This window comes from Archocentrus centrarchus, chromosome 21 (assembly GCF_007364275.1).
Source record: "Archocentrus centrarchus isolate MPI-CPG fArcCen1 chromosome 21, fArcCen1, whole genome shotgun sequence".
NCBI classification, from domain to species: Eukaryota; Metazoa; Chordata; class Actinopteri; order Cichliformes; family Cichlidae; genus Archocentrus; species Archocentrus centrarchus.
In genome coordinates, this window is record NC_044366.1 from 696276 (window position 1) to 710000 (window position 13725).

Genomic DNA, 13725 nt, shown 5'->3' on the forward strand with positions numbered 1-13725 from the left:
TATTTCATAAGAAAGACTCCTCTTCAAGTTCCTTGGAACTCCATTCTGTAAACCCAGTGACTCTGCCAAATATACATGCCAAGTATCCAACGATGCCGGGAAGGTGGATTGCACTGCAGTACTCTTCATAAAGGTGCTTAAAAGCTGCTTTCTTTAAAAAAAATGTGAAACAGTTTTTTTTTTCTTTTTAATTAACCTCATTATCTCAACTATAATTGTTACTGTTAATTTACAGAAGCCCCAACATTTACGATGAAGCTTGAGCCTTCAAAGCTGCTGAAAACTGGACAACCTCTGAAGCTGTCTTGCAAAGTGCAGGGCACTCCTGTTATTACTATTACATGGTTTAAAAGTGGTTCAGAAATTGTTTCAGACCACAGAAGCACCATGTCCTTCGATGGCTCGATAGCCACTCTGGACGCAGAGAACTGCTCTGTAGAGGATAGTGGAGATTATGTCTGTGTGGCATCCAGTGAGGCCGGCAGAGAGCAGTGCAGCAGCTCAGTAACGGTGAAAGGTCGGTTCACTCTTCAGCAGTCAAAGACTCCATTTCCAACACCAGGATTAAGCCTAGTCCTGGACTGTGAGCATTTTCAGAGTTTCCTTTAGTTTGGGACTAGGTTTAATCTGTGAAACCTGCTGGTAGATTTTACTCTCTTTGTTGTCCACAAACTTTATATTTTTGATCTAAAGTCTGGTTCACACTGTTTTCATGTTCAGTGCTGCCTGCGCTGTATGGAAATCACTGCAGGGTTAACATTACCTACACTGCTATCAAAGCAAATAGTTTGATTCTAGTAATGGTAGCACCTGTAAGACGCTGGCAGGGGCTTGTGGCTTATTGGATTCTGTGGGTGTGAATGGTTGTCAGCTGTGTGATTAACTGTTGACTTTTTCTGGTATACCACCCAAAGAATAGGCATGTACAGCTGTTTGATGTATAGACTGTATTAACTGTTTTAACTGGTTGATCTAAGTCATATCAGGAATGAGGAGAATAAATATAGAAGAAAAATGTTACACAAGTTCTACCTAAAAATTAAAAATAAAGAGCCATGAAAGTGCATTCAAATGCTCTCAAATGTGCACGCTTGCCTTTGTGGCACCTGATGAGCGTGTTTCAGTCCCTTCAATGGCACATCAAGTATGCTTAACAAACAATACAGTGATATACAGTGATACACCCTTGATACCCATTTCCTTTAGTCAAATCTCAGGGACGATCATCCTCAGATCACGGTGTTACACTGCCACTCAGAAAACTTTGTTAATGCATGGTATATATGGAAACTCTGTGAACTAGAGAGTTTGTAATTTGAAGGCACAGAACAGCTAAATGAACTCTGTGGACCAGACTTTACTCATCAGACTAAAACTATTCCTTCATGCCTGTAATGCCTTTAAATGTAACCTTATGCTATCTGTTTTTTTAGAGCCTCCAGTGTTGTGAGGCCTTTTGAATCAGCTGAGCTTGTTATGGAGTCTGACATTATCTTGGAAGGAATCGTTTCAGGTTCCCCTCCATTTGAAATAAGCTGTTTCCTGAACGATAAGCTGATCAGAAATGACAAAAGACATAAAATCAGTGTCGAAAATGATACAATCACTCTTCAGATCTCAATGTGTGAGACCGGAGATGAAGGAACTTACAAGTGCACTGTTTCAAATGATGTTGGGGAGACATCTTGTTCTTGCCAGATTTCTCTAAAAGGTCAGTGATGGGACAGTTTACCTCGCTGCATGCTGTCCAGTTTCTCTACAAATGTTCACCATTTTGATTTAGACTGCTAGTAGATGATAACATCTGATTTACCATGTGGGTCATATGTGTTTTTGAACACCTTGCAATTTTCAGTCTGATTTATGATCTTTTCTCACTAGAACCACCATCATTTGTTCAAAGACTAAAGGATATGTCCTGTATTGTGGGCTCTGAAATCTCTATGAAGTGCATGTTGTCTGGGTCACTTCCCATGACTTTCTCCTGGATCAAGGATGATCATGAGCTCACAGAGGATGAGCATGTTAAGATGTCCTATGAAGCCAAAAGTGCCATGTTGAATTTGAAAAATGCTCAGTTATCACATGGCGGGAAATATGTCTGTCAGGCACAGAACAAAGCCGGGACTCAAAGATGTGCCGCAGTGCTCATAGTGACAGGTTTGTAGGATCATTGTGGGTCTTAATTGTCTGCTTTTGCTTTTGTGTCAAGCTTGCCGCTTCATCTGTTGCATGCAGCACAGTGGTCGAAGCTAAACTCAGCTTTGAATCATTTTGTTATCCCAGAGCCAGCAAGTATTTCAGAAAATGCAAAGTCCATCAGTGTAACCCTCGGTGACCCAGCTAGGCTTGAATGCAAGTTTTCAGGAACAAAACCGCTGAAAGTCAGATGGATTAATACGGGAAAGGAGCTGACCTCAGGACAGAGATACCGAATACAGACCACAGACACAAGCTCAGTGCTCAAGATTGTAAAAGCAGAGAAGAGGGATAGCGGTGACTACACCTTCGAAGTTTCAAATGTTGCTGGGCAAAGTTCATGTGACGCATCAGTTACAGTCTTAGGTCAGTTTATCCAAAGGTTTGATGTCTGTCACGACATTTTGTTTTCAGAGCGTTCTATGGTCACCTTAACACAGCTTTTGTTTGTTTGTTTTTTCACTTTGTATGAAATAGATCAGATTATTAAACCATCTTTCACAAGGAAACTGAAGGAGACTGAAGCTATGAAAGGATCGTTTGCTCATCTGGAGTGCCTCGTATCTGGTTCTCTACCAATGATGATACAGTGGTACAAAGATGAAACAGAGATCCATGCTTGTGAAAAATATAAATGCGCGTTTTTTGAAAATGTTGCTTTTCTGGAAATCAGCTGTCTCAGCAGTGAAGACAGTGGGAGCTACACTTGTGTGGCTGAAAACAAGGCAGGATCTGCCCAGTCCTCTGGGATTTTGATTGTTAAAGGTTTGATCTCATGCATCATCAATATTTTTTTATAGTTTATTGCAGGCTCATGTTGCACATGTTATAATAGAACTGTTGGGTTTTTCAATCAACAGAACCACCACACATTCTTGAACAACCTGAATCTATGAATGTTTTACCTGGATCAAAGGTTAGGTTTAGTCTTCATGTCTCAGGCACACCTCCACTCACCATCAAGTGGTTTAGAAACAAAAAAGAAATCCTACCGAGCGCCGACTGCTCTGTAATTAAAAACAACACTTCAAGCTCACTGGAGCTCTTCTTTGCTAAAACCTCCAATTCTGGAGAATATGTTTGTGAAATACAGAATGCTGTGGGTTCCACATCATGCAAGGCAACACTCTTTGTAAAAGGTAATTATGGGTCTCTCCTCTTCATCATGTTTCTTCATTTTGCAAATGATTGCCATCTTTAAGTAATTTCTGTATGTACCTTTTTCAGAACCCCCGTTTTTCATTGAAAAACCTGAAGCTGTGTCATTAGTAAGAGTAGGAGACAGGAAGGTGTTTGAGTGCAAGTTTGGTGGTACCCCAGAGATCTCTGTGAAATGGTTCAGAGATGGAGTTCAGATTCACCAAAGTGTCAAACACAAGATGTCGTTTTTTACCTCTGTAGCCATTTTAGAGGTTTGTCAAGTTAGTCAACGAGACAGCGGGAAATACTTCTGTGAGGCCTGCAACGAAGCAGGCACAGAGAGTTGCACTTTTGAGCTTGTAGCGAAAGGTTGGTTGCCCTTTCTGTGTTTACATCTTGTCAGCTAAAAACAAGATCAAGTTAAATGTTACATTCTGTATATTCATCATAGTGTTTTCTTTAATTTGATTCAAAAGCTTTAGAGTGCTTTCCCTTGTTATTTCAGAGCCGCCATCGTTTGTTGAAGAGTTGGTGTCTCTCGAAGTCGTTAAAGGTTCCACAGCAGTGTTTGCTAGCAAAGTGGCAGGAAGTGCTCCATTTGATGTCACGTGGTTGAAAGATAAAAAGACAGTTTTATCCAGCCAAAAGTATACGATTGTTGATAGTGAAAATGTGGGCTTAAAAATCCAGGACTGTGATGTGGACGATGTGGGCGCCTATCAATGTGTGGTAGCCAATGAGGTTGGAAGTTGCTCTGGCTTGGTGGTGTTATCCCTGAAAGGTTGGTTTTGTTGACTGTGCCTCACGCTGATTTTCAGTATTTTATGCGTATAGTATTTTATACGCTCTGGTATTACAACAATGTCTTCTTCCTATTAGTCCCTCCAACATTTGTTAAGAAGATAGAGAATGTCTTCACTGTTCTGGGAGATTCTGCAGTCTTTGGGTGCTCTGTTGAAGGGTCCCTGCCACTTTCTGTGCAATGGAAAAAAGATGAGATCTGGATCCCACAGGATCCAAAGATTGAGCAAATGTTTCAGAACAAAGAGGCCACTCTCAGGATCCTTGCTTGTGAGGTAACTCACGAAGGGAAATATACCTGCCAAGTTGTAAATGAGGCTGGGCAGTACACATGTTCTGCGACACTCACTGTGCAAGGTACATCCACTTCAAACACAGTTCTTCTAATATTAGAGCTATTAACAAGTACAGCAACAAGCAAACTCACCTCTTTTTTTGGCATTTTAGTACCACCAACAATTCAAGAGAAACCAGAGTTTGTTAAAGTGACTTGTGGAGATCCAGTTATTCTTGAGTGCAGGGTAGCTGGAACTCCTCAAATAAGTGTAAAGTGGATCAAGGATGGCAAAGAGCTACAGTCAAGCCAAAAGCATAATCTCTACTATGAGAACAACCTCAGCAGGCTTAACATAATGGCCTCTCGGGTGGAAGACAGTGGAGAATACCTGCTTGAAGCCCAAAACGCAGTTGGGACTTGCAGATGTAAAGTAAAGCTGATTGTTTTAGGTTTGTAAAATACTTCAAGTCTTGGTTAACAGTTTTACATGTTTATTTGCCACAATACAAATATATGGAACAAATAGTTTGTTTGTTTTTTTACTTTAATTATCCTCTACTATCATTTAAACAGAAGAATTGATTCCTCCCACATTTGTTAAGAAATTAACAAACATTCAAGGAATTATGGGTTCAGTGGTGACCATGGAGTGCAGACTGGCTGGGTCTCTTCCTCTGACAGTTGAATGGAGCAAAGGGAAACAAAGGCTTACACAGAGCTCCAAGTACAAACTTGTACACACTGAAAATAGAGTCTTGCTGGAGTTAAAACTTACTGGAAGTGTTGATACAGGAGAGTACTCCTGCAAAGTTACCAACAAAGCAGGCAGCTGTGTGTGCAGTGGAGTTCTTACAGCTAAAGGTTAGCATTCAGATTTTATGAATGTATCACCTCACGGGCTATTAGTCATGTATCATAATCATTCTTCTCTGTTGGTTTTAGTGCCACCAAGATTCATAGATGAGCTTAAGTCTCAGGCTGTTATTCCAAAGTCTGACGTATTCTTCAAAAGTGTCTTTGAAGGGACACCTCCGTTTATGGTGAAGTGGTTCAAGGATGACACTGAACTCATCACTGGGCCATCATGCAGAATTAGACTGGAGAAATATTCCTCTTCTGTAGAGCTCTGCATAGTGGGTACTCTGCAGTGTGGGATTTATTCTTGCCAAGTTAGCAACGAAGCAGGCACAGTGAAAAGTGCGGCACAGTTGCTGGTGAAAGGTTGGACTATTCTTTTTTTTGTCCACCATCATCACCGTTCATTTAACTCCATCTTTTTTCTCCATTATCACAGCTCTTCCCTGTCTTCATTTTTCTTTACTTTTGCTTTATCACCTTCCAAATTATTTGCTTTCCAGGAATGTCTGTGTTGTTTTCAGAGTCACCTGTCTGCATCTTCCATCTGTCCCATTACTGCTTGAGTCCTAAGTCAGCATAAACTGAGGATAGTAACTTGATTTTTTTCTTATTTTGCAGAGCCACCTCGATTTGTCCTGAAACTGCCCCCCACTACCTTTGTGAAGCAGTATGAGAGGCACTGTTTTGAATGCAAGGTCACCAATGTACAGTCCCTGAGAATATGTTGGTACAAAAATGAACAACAGATAACTGATGGAGGGAACTATAAAACTATGTTTGTTGACTCAACTGCATACCTCCAGCTGTCCAATGCAAAGTTTGAGGATAACGGAGTCTACACATGTGAGGCTCATAATGATGCTGGCAGTGTAAGCTGCAGCACTGTTCTCACAGTTCAAGGTCAGCTATTGAATAGACTGTGGCTTTTCCCCTTCTTCACATGTGTAGCTTGAAAAAGGAAAATTCCCTGTTGAACATTTAGACTTTACAGCTTCAGTTGGACTGTTTCTTTCTGGAATCTGGTATTTTTTGCTAAAAGTCAAATTTGTCTTCCCGTATGTTGGTGAACATGAGTTGTTATGTTTTGCTATGATAGGAGGATAGGTCAAGGACTGATGTGACCTCTTCTAGCATGAATATAAGGAGTGTTTCTTTCTCTCACAATGAGCTTTTTTTTTTTGGATAACCACAGACAAAAAATTCTATCCACTGAAACTGTCCAGCTGAACTACTTCCTGTTCAGTCTTCATGAATGCTGCCTCTGTTAATATATCTCTAATATATCTTGTATTTTCCAGAGTCTCCATCGTTTTTTAAAACTCCGAGCCCTGTGGAGGGCATAAAAGGCAAAGATGTTAGTCTGCATTGTGAGATGTCTGGCACCCCACCTTTCCAGGTTAACTGGTACAAAAACAAAAGGCCACTAAAAGAGGATAGAAAATTTAAGCTAGTCAGTGTGAGCAGCTCTGCCGCACTTCATATTATGAAACTTGAGGAAGATGATGCTGGGCTTTATGAGTGCAGAGTGTCAAACAATGTAGGAAGTGATTCATGCCAAGCTACCATTACTTTGAAAGGTTAGTATATTAGTGGCCATTTCCTCAAAGCTTAGGCCACATGTAATCACCCCTTCTCACCTGTGATCTTTCCATCATTGTTCAGAACCACCAGTGTTTCTGGAGAAACTGGTTGATCAGTCAGTGAGAATCGGTCAGCAGCTGACACTGACAGCTACGGTGAAAGGCTCGGAGCCACTGACCGTGTTTTGGGTTCAGGACAAAGATCACATTCTCAGAGAAGGTGACAACAGGAAGATCAGCTTTGAGAACAATGTGGTTACTCTTGTAGTCCCTGAGGCCGACTCAACCACAGCGGGTAAATACACCTGCCAGCTAAGGAACGACTGTGGAGTGGTAGAGTCAGTCTCCCAAGTGACCGTTCTAGGTTTGTAGAACTCCAGAATTGATTGCATTATCACAAGTGGCAGTGTGAGGATTTCTTTAGCTTAATATGTTCCTACCTAATTTTTAGAACCCGCTGCTATTGTGGATAGACCAGAGTCACTGAACGTGAAGTCAGGAGAAAATGCATCCCTTGATGTAACAGTATCTGGCTCACCAGAACTGAAAACTACGTGGTTCAAGGATAACAAAGAACTGTCTGCTAGTGCCAAGTATCAGATGTACCAAAAAAAGAAGTTAGCCACCCTGAAGATTCTGTCTGCTGACAAAGCAGATGCTGGAGAGTACAAACTACAGGTTACAAATCATGTTGGCACAGCCTCTTGCAAAATTAAGCTATCTGTCTCAGGTTTGTGTTCATTATGTGTGTCCATTTGTGACCTTTGACTTCTTAATGTTACTTCTTTTAACAAGCAGCCAGCTCTTCATGTTGTTGTTTCTTTACAATAGATAAGCTGATTCCACCAAGTTTCATAAAGAAGCTGAGAGATACCCACCTTGTTGTGGGCAAGCCTGGTGAGATGGAGTGTAAGGTTACCGGTTCTGCACCTTTAACAACTTCCTGGTTCCATAACAGCCAAGAGATAAGCAGTGGGCCAACCTATGACGTTAGCATCGTGGATAATGTGTGCAGACTGAGAATTCCAATGATTAGGATATCGGATTCTGGCAAATACACATGTAAAGCTGTGAACACTGCAGGAAGCAGTGAGACGAGCGCTTCAATGAATGTGACAGGTCGGTAATGGGAAGAACAGAACATTTCAAAGATGGTTTCCTTATCTAGATCCAATGCTTTGAAGACAGTTGATTATAACAAATCTTTATTTGAAACCAGAACCTCCATCTTTTTTGGAAACACTCGAGGCCAAAGAAACATTGCCTGGCCAAAACGTGTCTTTCTTGGCTAAAGTGAAAGGCAGTGTCCCCCTAAAGGTCAAATGGTTCAGGGGAGCTAAGGAAATGCAGCATGGGAGAGGCTGCGAGATCTCCCTGAAAGACGATGTTGCCATATTGGTACTTCATAAAGCTGAAAAGTCTCATGAAGGAGAGTATACCTGCCAGATCATTAATGATGCAGGAAAGGACAGCTGCTCAGTTTTTCTGTTCGTGAAAGGTTTGTTAGTATGATATATGCCCTTCTTACAAATCATGCACTTCTAAAAGTTTATATAACTGATGATGGAATTGCCTCTCTCAGAACCAGTCCACTTTGTGAAGAAACTGAGGGACATTTCCTTTGAAAAGGGTAAACCTCTGAGGCTCGAGGTCACGTACGCTGGAACCCCGACTGTAAACGTAATGTGGAAAAAGGATGGTAAACTCATCCAAGCCTCTTATCAGTACAATGTGATCACCACAGACACCTCCTGCATCCTGGAGGTTCTTAACTCTGAAAGGATGGAGGCAGCTGGTAGATACTCTTGTGAAGTAGACAATGGAGCCGGAAGTGACAAATGTGAAGCAAATGTGTCAATTCTAGGTAAAATTATTGGTAATGCATGTTAAGGTCCTTCATACTGCAGTACCTGTGGTGATTCATGATAATTTGTTCCTTTATTCTGCCATTCATTAACTGCTTCTTTCATTTATTCATCTACACATCAGCATCTGTAGTTAAACTAAATCACCATCATCTTTCACTTCAGAACCACCATACTTTGTTGACATGATGGAACCAGTGGAGGTAAATATGGGTGATGCGGTGACCTTAGAATGCAGAATTGCAGGAACTCCTGTGATCTCTGTATCCTGGTTTAAAGACGACGGAAAGCTGCGCAAGTCCAACAATTGCTCAATGGACTTTGCAGATGGCATTGCTACTTTGAAACTGTTCAAAACGACCAAGTCTGATCACGGTGAATATGTCTGCAAGGCCGAGAACCGGGTTGGTTCAGCCTCCACCAACTGTAACGTGACTGTGAAAGGTGATGCTCACTGTCAGTACTTAATTTCTCTGCATTAATGAAGCCTGCTGTGATTGTGAATGCTTTGCTGAGTGACAAAGAAGCTTAATTTTCAAGTTTAAGTTTCATATTTAGAGCTTTCCCACCTTTAAGACAGCCACTACAAAAGAGTACCTGGAACATACACTTCAAATGTATCTGCAACCAACATCTGCTGTGCTGGTGTCAGCCTGGATACCTTAACACACCATCTACATTCCACTTGTTACCGGTCAATAACAATGGTGATCTGCTGTTGTTTAGTAGCCACTGCAGGTAACAGGACTAAATCATTTCTAATATTGCATAACCTCCATTAGCTGTTATTACATGGTAGCATAATGGGGGCAACATGCAGCTAACCCAACCATTGCTTCTCTCAGAACCAGCTTGCTTCATGACAAAGTTTATCCATCCATCCATCCACTTTCGCTTATCCTGTTCATGGTCGTGGCGGGGCTGGAACCTATCCCAGCTGACATAAGGCGAGAGGCAGGGTACACCCTGTACAGGTCGCCAGCCTGTCGCAGGGCCAACACAGAGAGACAGACAACATCCACACTCACATTCATGCTCTCATTCACACTCTCAGTCACACCTATGGGCAATTTAGAGTTTCCAATTAACCTAACCCCAGTAAATGCATGTCTTTGTGTCTTTGGACTGTGGGAGGAAACCAGAGTATCTGGAGAAAACCCACGCAGACACGGGGACAACATGCAAACTCCACAGAGAGAGAGAGGGAGGGCCTGGGCCAAGGTGGTATCGAACCCAGGCCTTCCAGACGGTATTCTGAGGCAGCAGTGCTAACCACCGCACCACCGTGCTACCCATGACCAAGTTTAATGTTAGTATAATGTCAAGACTGCAGACCCCACCTCTGTGCTGGATGTACTGAACAGAGACTGAGAAAATATGCTTGAAAAACACAGAAGACACCAGTATCTGTATCAGTGTCTGATTATCTAACATTAACCAGAAGCACAATGCTTGTACAGTAATTCATAACATTCATTACATGCAGTATGTGAATGATTCCTAGAGGTTACTGCTAATGCCACTAAGATAGATTGTCTGAATATATTTGAGAAACTGACAGTGCTGAAGGAGCTGAAACCTGTTGTGCTCATTTTAGAACAGCTGAAGCACTAACCAACATGCTTCCTTTCATTTCATCTCATTCCCACACGTCACTCCAATTACTGATGTGAACCTCGAACGCAGTTGTTTCCTGTGATCTGCTGCTTGTCAGGAGCACAAAAGAATTTTGCCATTGAAGGCATCTTGAAGTGTGTTGTCAGTGTGTTAGGGTTGGCTGGCTCTGTGTTCTGGTAGTTTTGAAAATACAGGGATTTTCTAAGCTTTTAAAGGTGCCCAAGAGCAGAGATCTTTAATGCTGTAAGGGTCAGATACAAATTTGCTTGCTTGAAAGATTTTTTCCCCAAAGGTGGACGTTTAGTATTTCTTTGCTTTTGTGTTGCAGTCTGTCTTGTGCGCTATGCCACACTGTTTTTCCTGAGGCTGTGGTAAAGGCCCAGTGGCCTGGACTCTTACATTTGACTCTCAAATTCCCAATGCCATTGCATGGCATGATTTTCTTTCTTATTTTCTCCCCCACTAACAGAGCGCAAAGTTCCTCCAAACTTCACCAAGAAGCCCTCTGAGTCCATGGTGGATTCAGTGGGTAAGACTGTAAAGATTGAGGGCCGAGTGTCCGGCTCCCAGCCACTGACCGTCACCTGGTACAAAGACAACAGTGCGATCTACGCCTCTGACAAATATGACATCAGCTTCAAGAACAACATGGCCGTGCTGTGTGTCAGAGACTCCACCAGCTCTGACAGTGGTGTTTACAGCTGTGAGGCTTCCAATGAAGCTGGCAAAGCTTCTTGTAAGGTTTCTCTCACTGTATCAGGTAGGAGTCTGTCATTTAGGATTTGACCCTTTCCACTCACGCATCTAAAGCTGATCCTGATTTTATAGTATGTTCATGTAAGACTAGAGATAAAAAAAAATAAAAAAAATCACTGAGGTCTCAGGTTTAAGTCCAATCTGTGAAATCACTCAGCTTCTCAGCAAAATGCAACGTTAGCATCACGTGCTATATCTTAAGTCAGCCAATCATGACTCACCAAATAACTGACTTGAATGTGTTTTTATTGTGTTACAAAATATTTTACCATATTTGGGTAAGATTATGGCTGTTTTTTTTTCATGATCAAACACAGTGACTTGTTAATTTTTTCATCATAAGAGGTTCTGTTTATTATGCCACTGTGTTCTCGCCATGTCTTCAGAAATTGGACAGGCTCCAAGATTTGATGTTCCTCTGGAGCCAGTGGCTGTGAGCGAAGGAGAGAAGCTGAGCCTAAAATGCCATGTGACCGGCTCTACTCCAATAACCATCCAGTGGATGAAGGACAGGAGAGAGCTGATGTCCAGTGGAAACACCAAAATCACATTTGTTGGTGGAACAGCCTGCCTGGAGATCAGCCAGGTTTCAAAGACTGATGCTGGGGATTACCTGTGCAAAGCCAGCAATGCAATTGGCAGTGACTTCTGCAAGTCCAAAGTCACTGTAAGAGGTAATGGGTTAATCTATGGTTCCAGTTTTGTGTGATGAGCAGTGACGTTTTTATATTTAATATTTCCAATACACAATGAAAAAGTACTTACTGTGGTGACGTTAAACCAGAATTGCTACAAGTTTGGTTTTAAACCCAGCTGAGATACTTTTTATTCCCTTGGATGAGAACTATAGTTTGATATGATTTCTGTTACGTATCTGTCAAATGTGGCAACATTTAACTCATCTCCAAATCTTTACAGATAAAGGTGCTAAGCCTGCACCCACCGAGGCCGCTGCCCTGGCTGCAGCTGCCCCAGTCAAAAGGCTTGACAACCTATTCTTCATCGAAGAACCCCAAAATGTTTCTGTCACAGAGAGTAAGAAGACATCTGGACACAAGGCTCTTTAGCTGTGTTCATTAACACTGAAGGTGTCCATTTGGAACTAAATGTTTGCCTTTTTTATTTTTGCAGAGGGCACTGCAACCTTTATTGCTAAGATTGGAGGTGACCCAATCCCCAGCGTGAAGTGGATGAAGGGCAAATGGAGACAGGTCACCCCCGGTGGTCGAATATCTATTGAGCACAAGGGCCAGGATGCCAAACTGGAGATCAGAGAGGTTACCAAGTCTGATTCTGGTCACTACAGATGTGTTGCCACCAACAAACATGGAGAAATTGAGAGTGGCGCTGATATGGAGGTGACCAAAAAGGAGGAAGTGGGAGACGTGGGAGACTTAAGAACGAGGCTCAAGAAGTAAGGATATAGTACTGGAACATTTTTTCTGCACAATGACTTATTTATTTGTGAGAGTCTAAAGGAAACAGGAGAGTAGACATCCGGGAGACATTTGTGTCAGAGAATTCTGTCATAATTATGTATTTTATATTTTCAGGACTCCTTCCAAACAGAAGAGTCCCAAGAAAGAAGAAGAGATCAACATTGTGGAGTTGCTTAGAGGTCATGACCCCAAAGACTATGAGAGGATCCTGCGGGAACATGGAATCCATGACTACCGAGCCATCCTGCAGGCCGTGGAGTTCCTGAAGAGGGAAAAGGAGATGGAGACCGGAAGAGCCGTAAGAAAGAAAATGGCAGCACAAATTACAGAATATCTTTAATAGTTTGGGTTTCATCACAAAATGTGGCTTTTAAAGTCCAGCTGTATGCCACTTTTAGGACCAAACTGCCTAATTAACATCACGGTTCAGCATTGCACTGTTAGATGGAGGCAAAAACCTTTACCTCTAAATTTCAATTAAATGGAGGAGCACATTAGGCCCTCAAGTCTCTGGACTGACACCACAGTTTCTGGGGTCTCCAATATTTTGGCTTAGCCATGGAGTAGACAACAACAAAACAAAGTCAGTCTTAAAAAATCACAACCTGCAGCTTCTAAGTATGAGTATTTGGTCATATATTTGAATTAAAACTACATTTAGTTTTTTTGCTGTTTTACTGTAAAGTTTGTGTTGGCTCTCACTGTGGTATTGTGCGACTTCCTGTTCCTGTTGGTGTTTTGTGTAGCTGAATTAATTATAAATCTTTAGATAATGACTTATTTCAGAGTGTAATCTTCACGTGCTTTATCCAAAGCACACTCTGCTGAATCACCTGTAAGTTATATCCACATTATTCACTTATGCTACTTTCCCACCGCCGAGGTTCCGGAGCCGGAGCAAGTTCCCATGCCGATCCCAATGAACCGGCGAAACGCTTAAGAACGGGCCCGCGTTCCCACTGTGTTTCTGTGAACTGCTCCGTTACGTATGAGTGTGGGCGGGTCCTTGTCTGGACACGGAAGCCGAAGCGCACAAACGTGCGCAGAAGACTTGTGCTGCAAATACGTTTTTACGGTCCAAACCAAACTACTGCAGCATCTGTGTGCAGCACAGAGGGAAACACAGACCTTTTATCTGTGATATGAACTGATAAAAAGCAGCAAGTTCAGCCTTAGAGCCCAACCTAATTCAC

General features: G+C 42.1%; 1 protein-coding gene across 1 annotated transcript in view; it reads left to right on the plus strand.

Moving 5' to 3' along the window:
• LOC115800593 (titin-like) overlaps nucleotides 1-13725 on the plus strand; it is a 107843-nt gene that overhangs the window by 46832 nt on the left and 47286 nt on the right. Inside the window, 26 exon segments of the mRNA XM_030758053.1 lie at nucleotides 2-45; nucleotides 48-137; nucleotides 239-517; nucleotides 1436-1711; nucleotides 1882-2160; nucleotides 2287-2565; nucleotides 3060-3338; nucleotides 3427-3708; nucleotides 3845-4120; nucleotides 4219-4497; nucleotides 4588-4866; nucleotides 4991-5278; nucleotides 5360-5638; nucleotides 5894-6175; nucleotides 6574-6852; nucleotides 6938-7219; nucleotides 7307-7585; nucleotides 7687-7974; nucleotides 8075-8353; nucleotides 8438-8719; nucleotides 8886-9164; nucleotides 10807-11103; nucleotides 11480-11767; nucleotides 12012-12128; nucleotides 12225-12507; nucleotides 12647-12830. Of these exon segments, the coding sequence (XP_030613913.1) occupies nucleotides 2-45; nucleotides 48-137; nucleotides 239-517; nucleotides 1436-1711; nucleotides 1882-2160; nucleotides 2287-2565; nucleotides 3060-3338; nucleotides 3427-3708; nucleotides 3845-4120; nucleotides 4219-4497; nucleotides 4588-4866; nucleotides 4991-5278; nucleotides 5360-5638; nucleotides 5894-6175; nucleotides 6574-6852; nucleotides 6938-7219; nucleotides 7307-7585; nucleotides 7687-7974; nucleotides 8075-8353; nucleotides 8438-8719; nucleotides 8886-9164; nucleotides 10807-11103; nucleotides 11480-11767; nucleotides 12012-12128; nucleotides 12225-12507; nucleotides 12647-12830 (6628 nt within the window).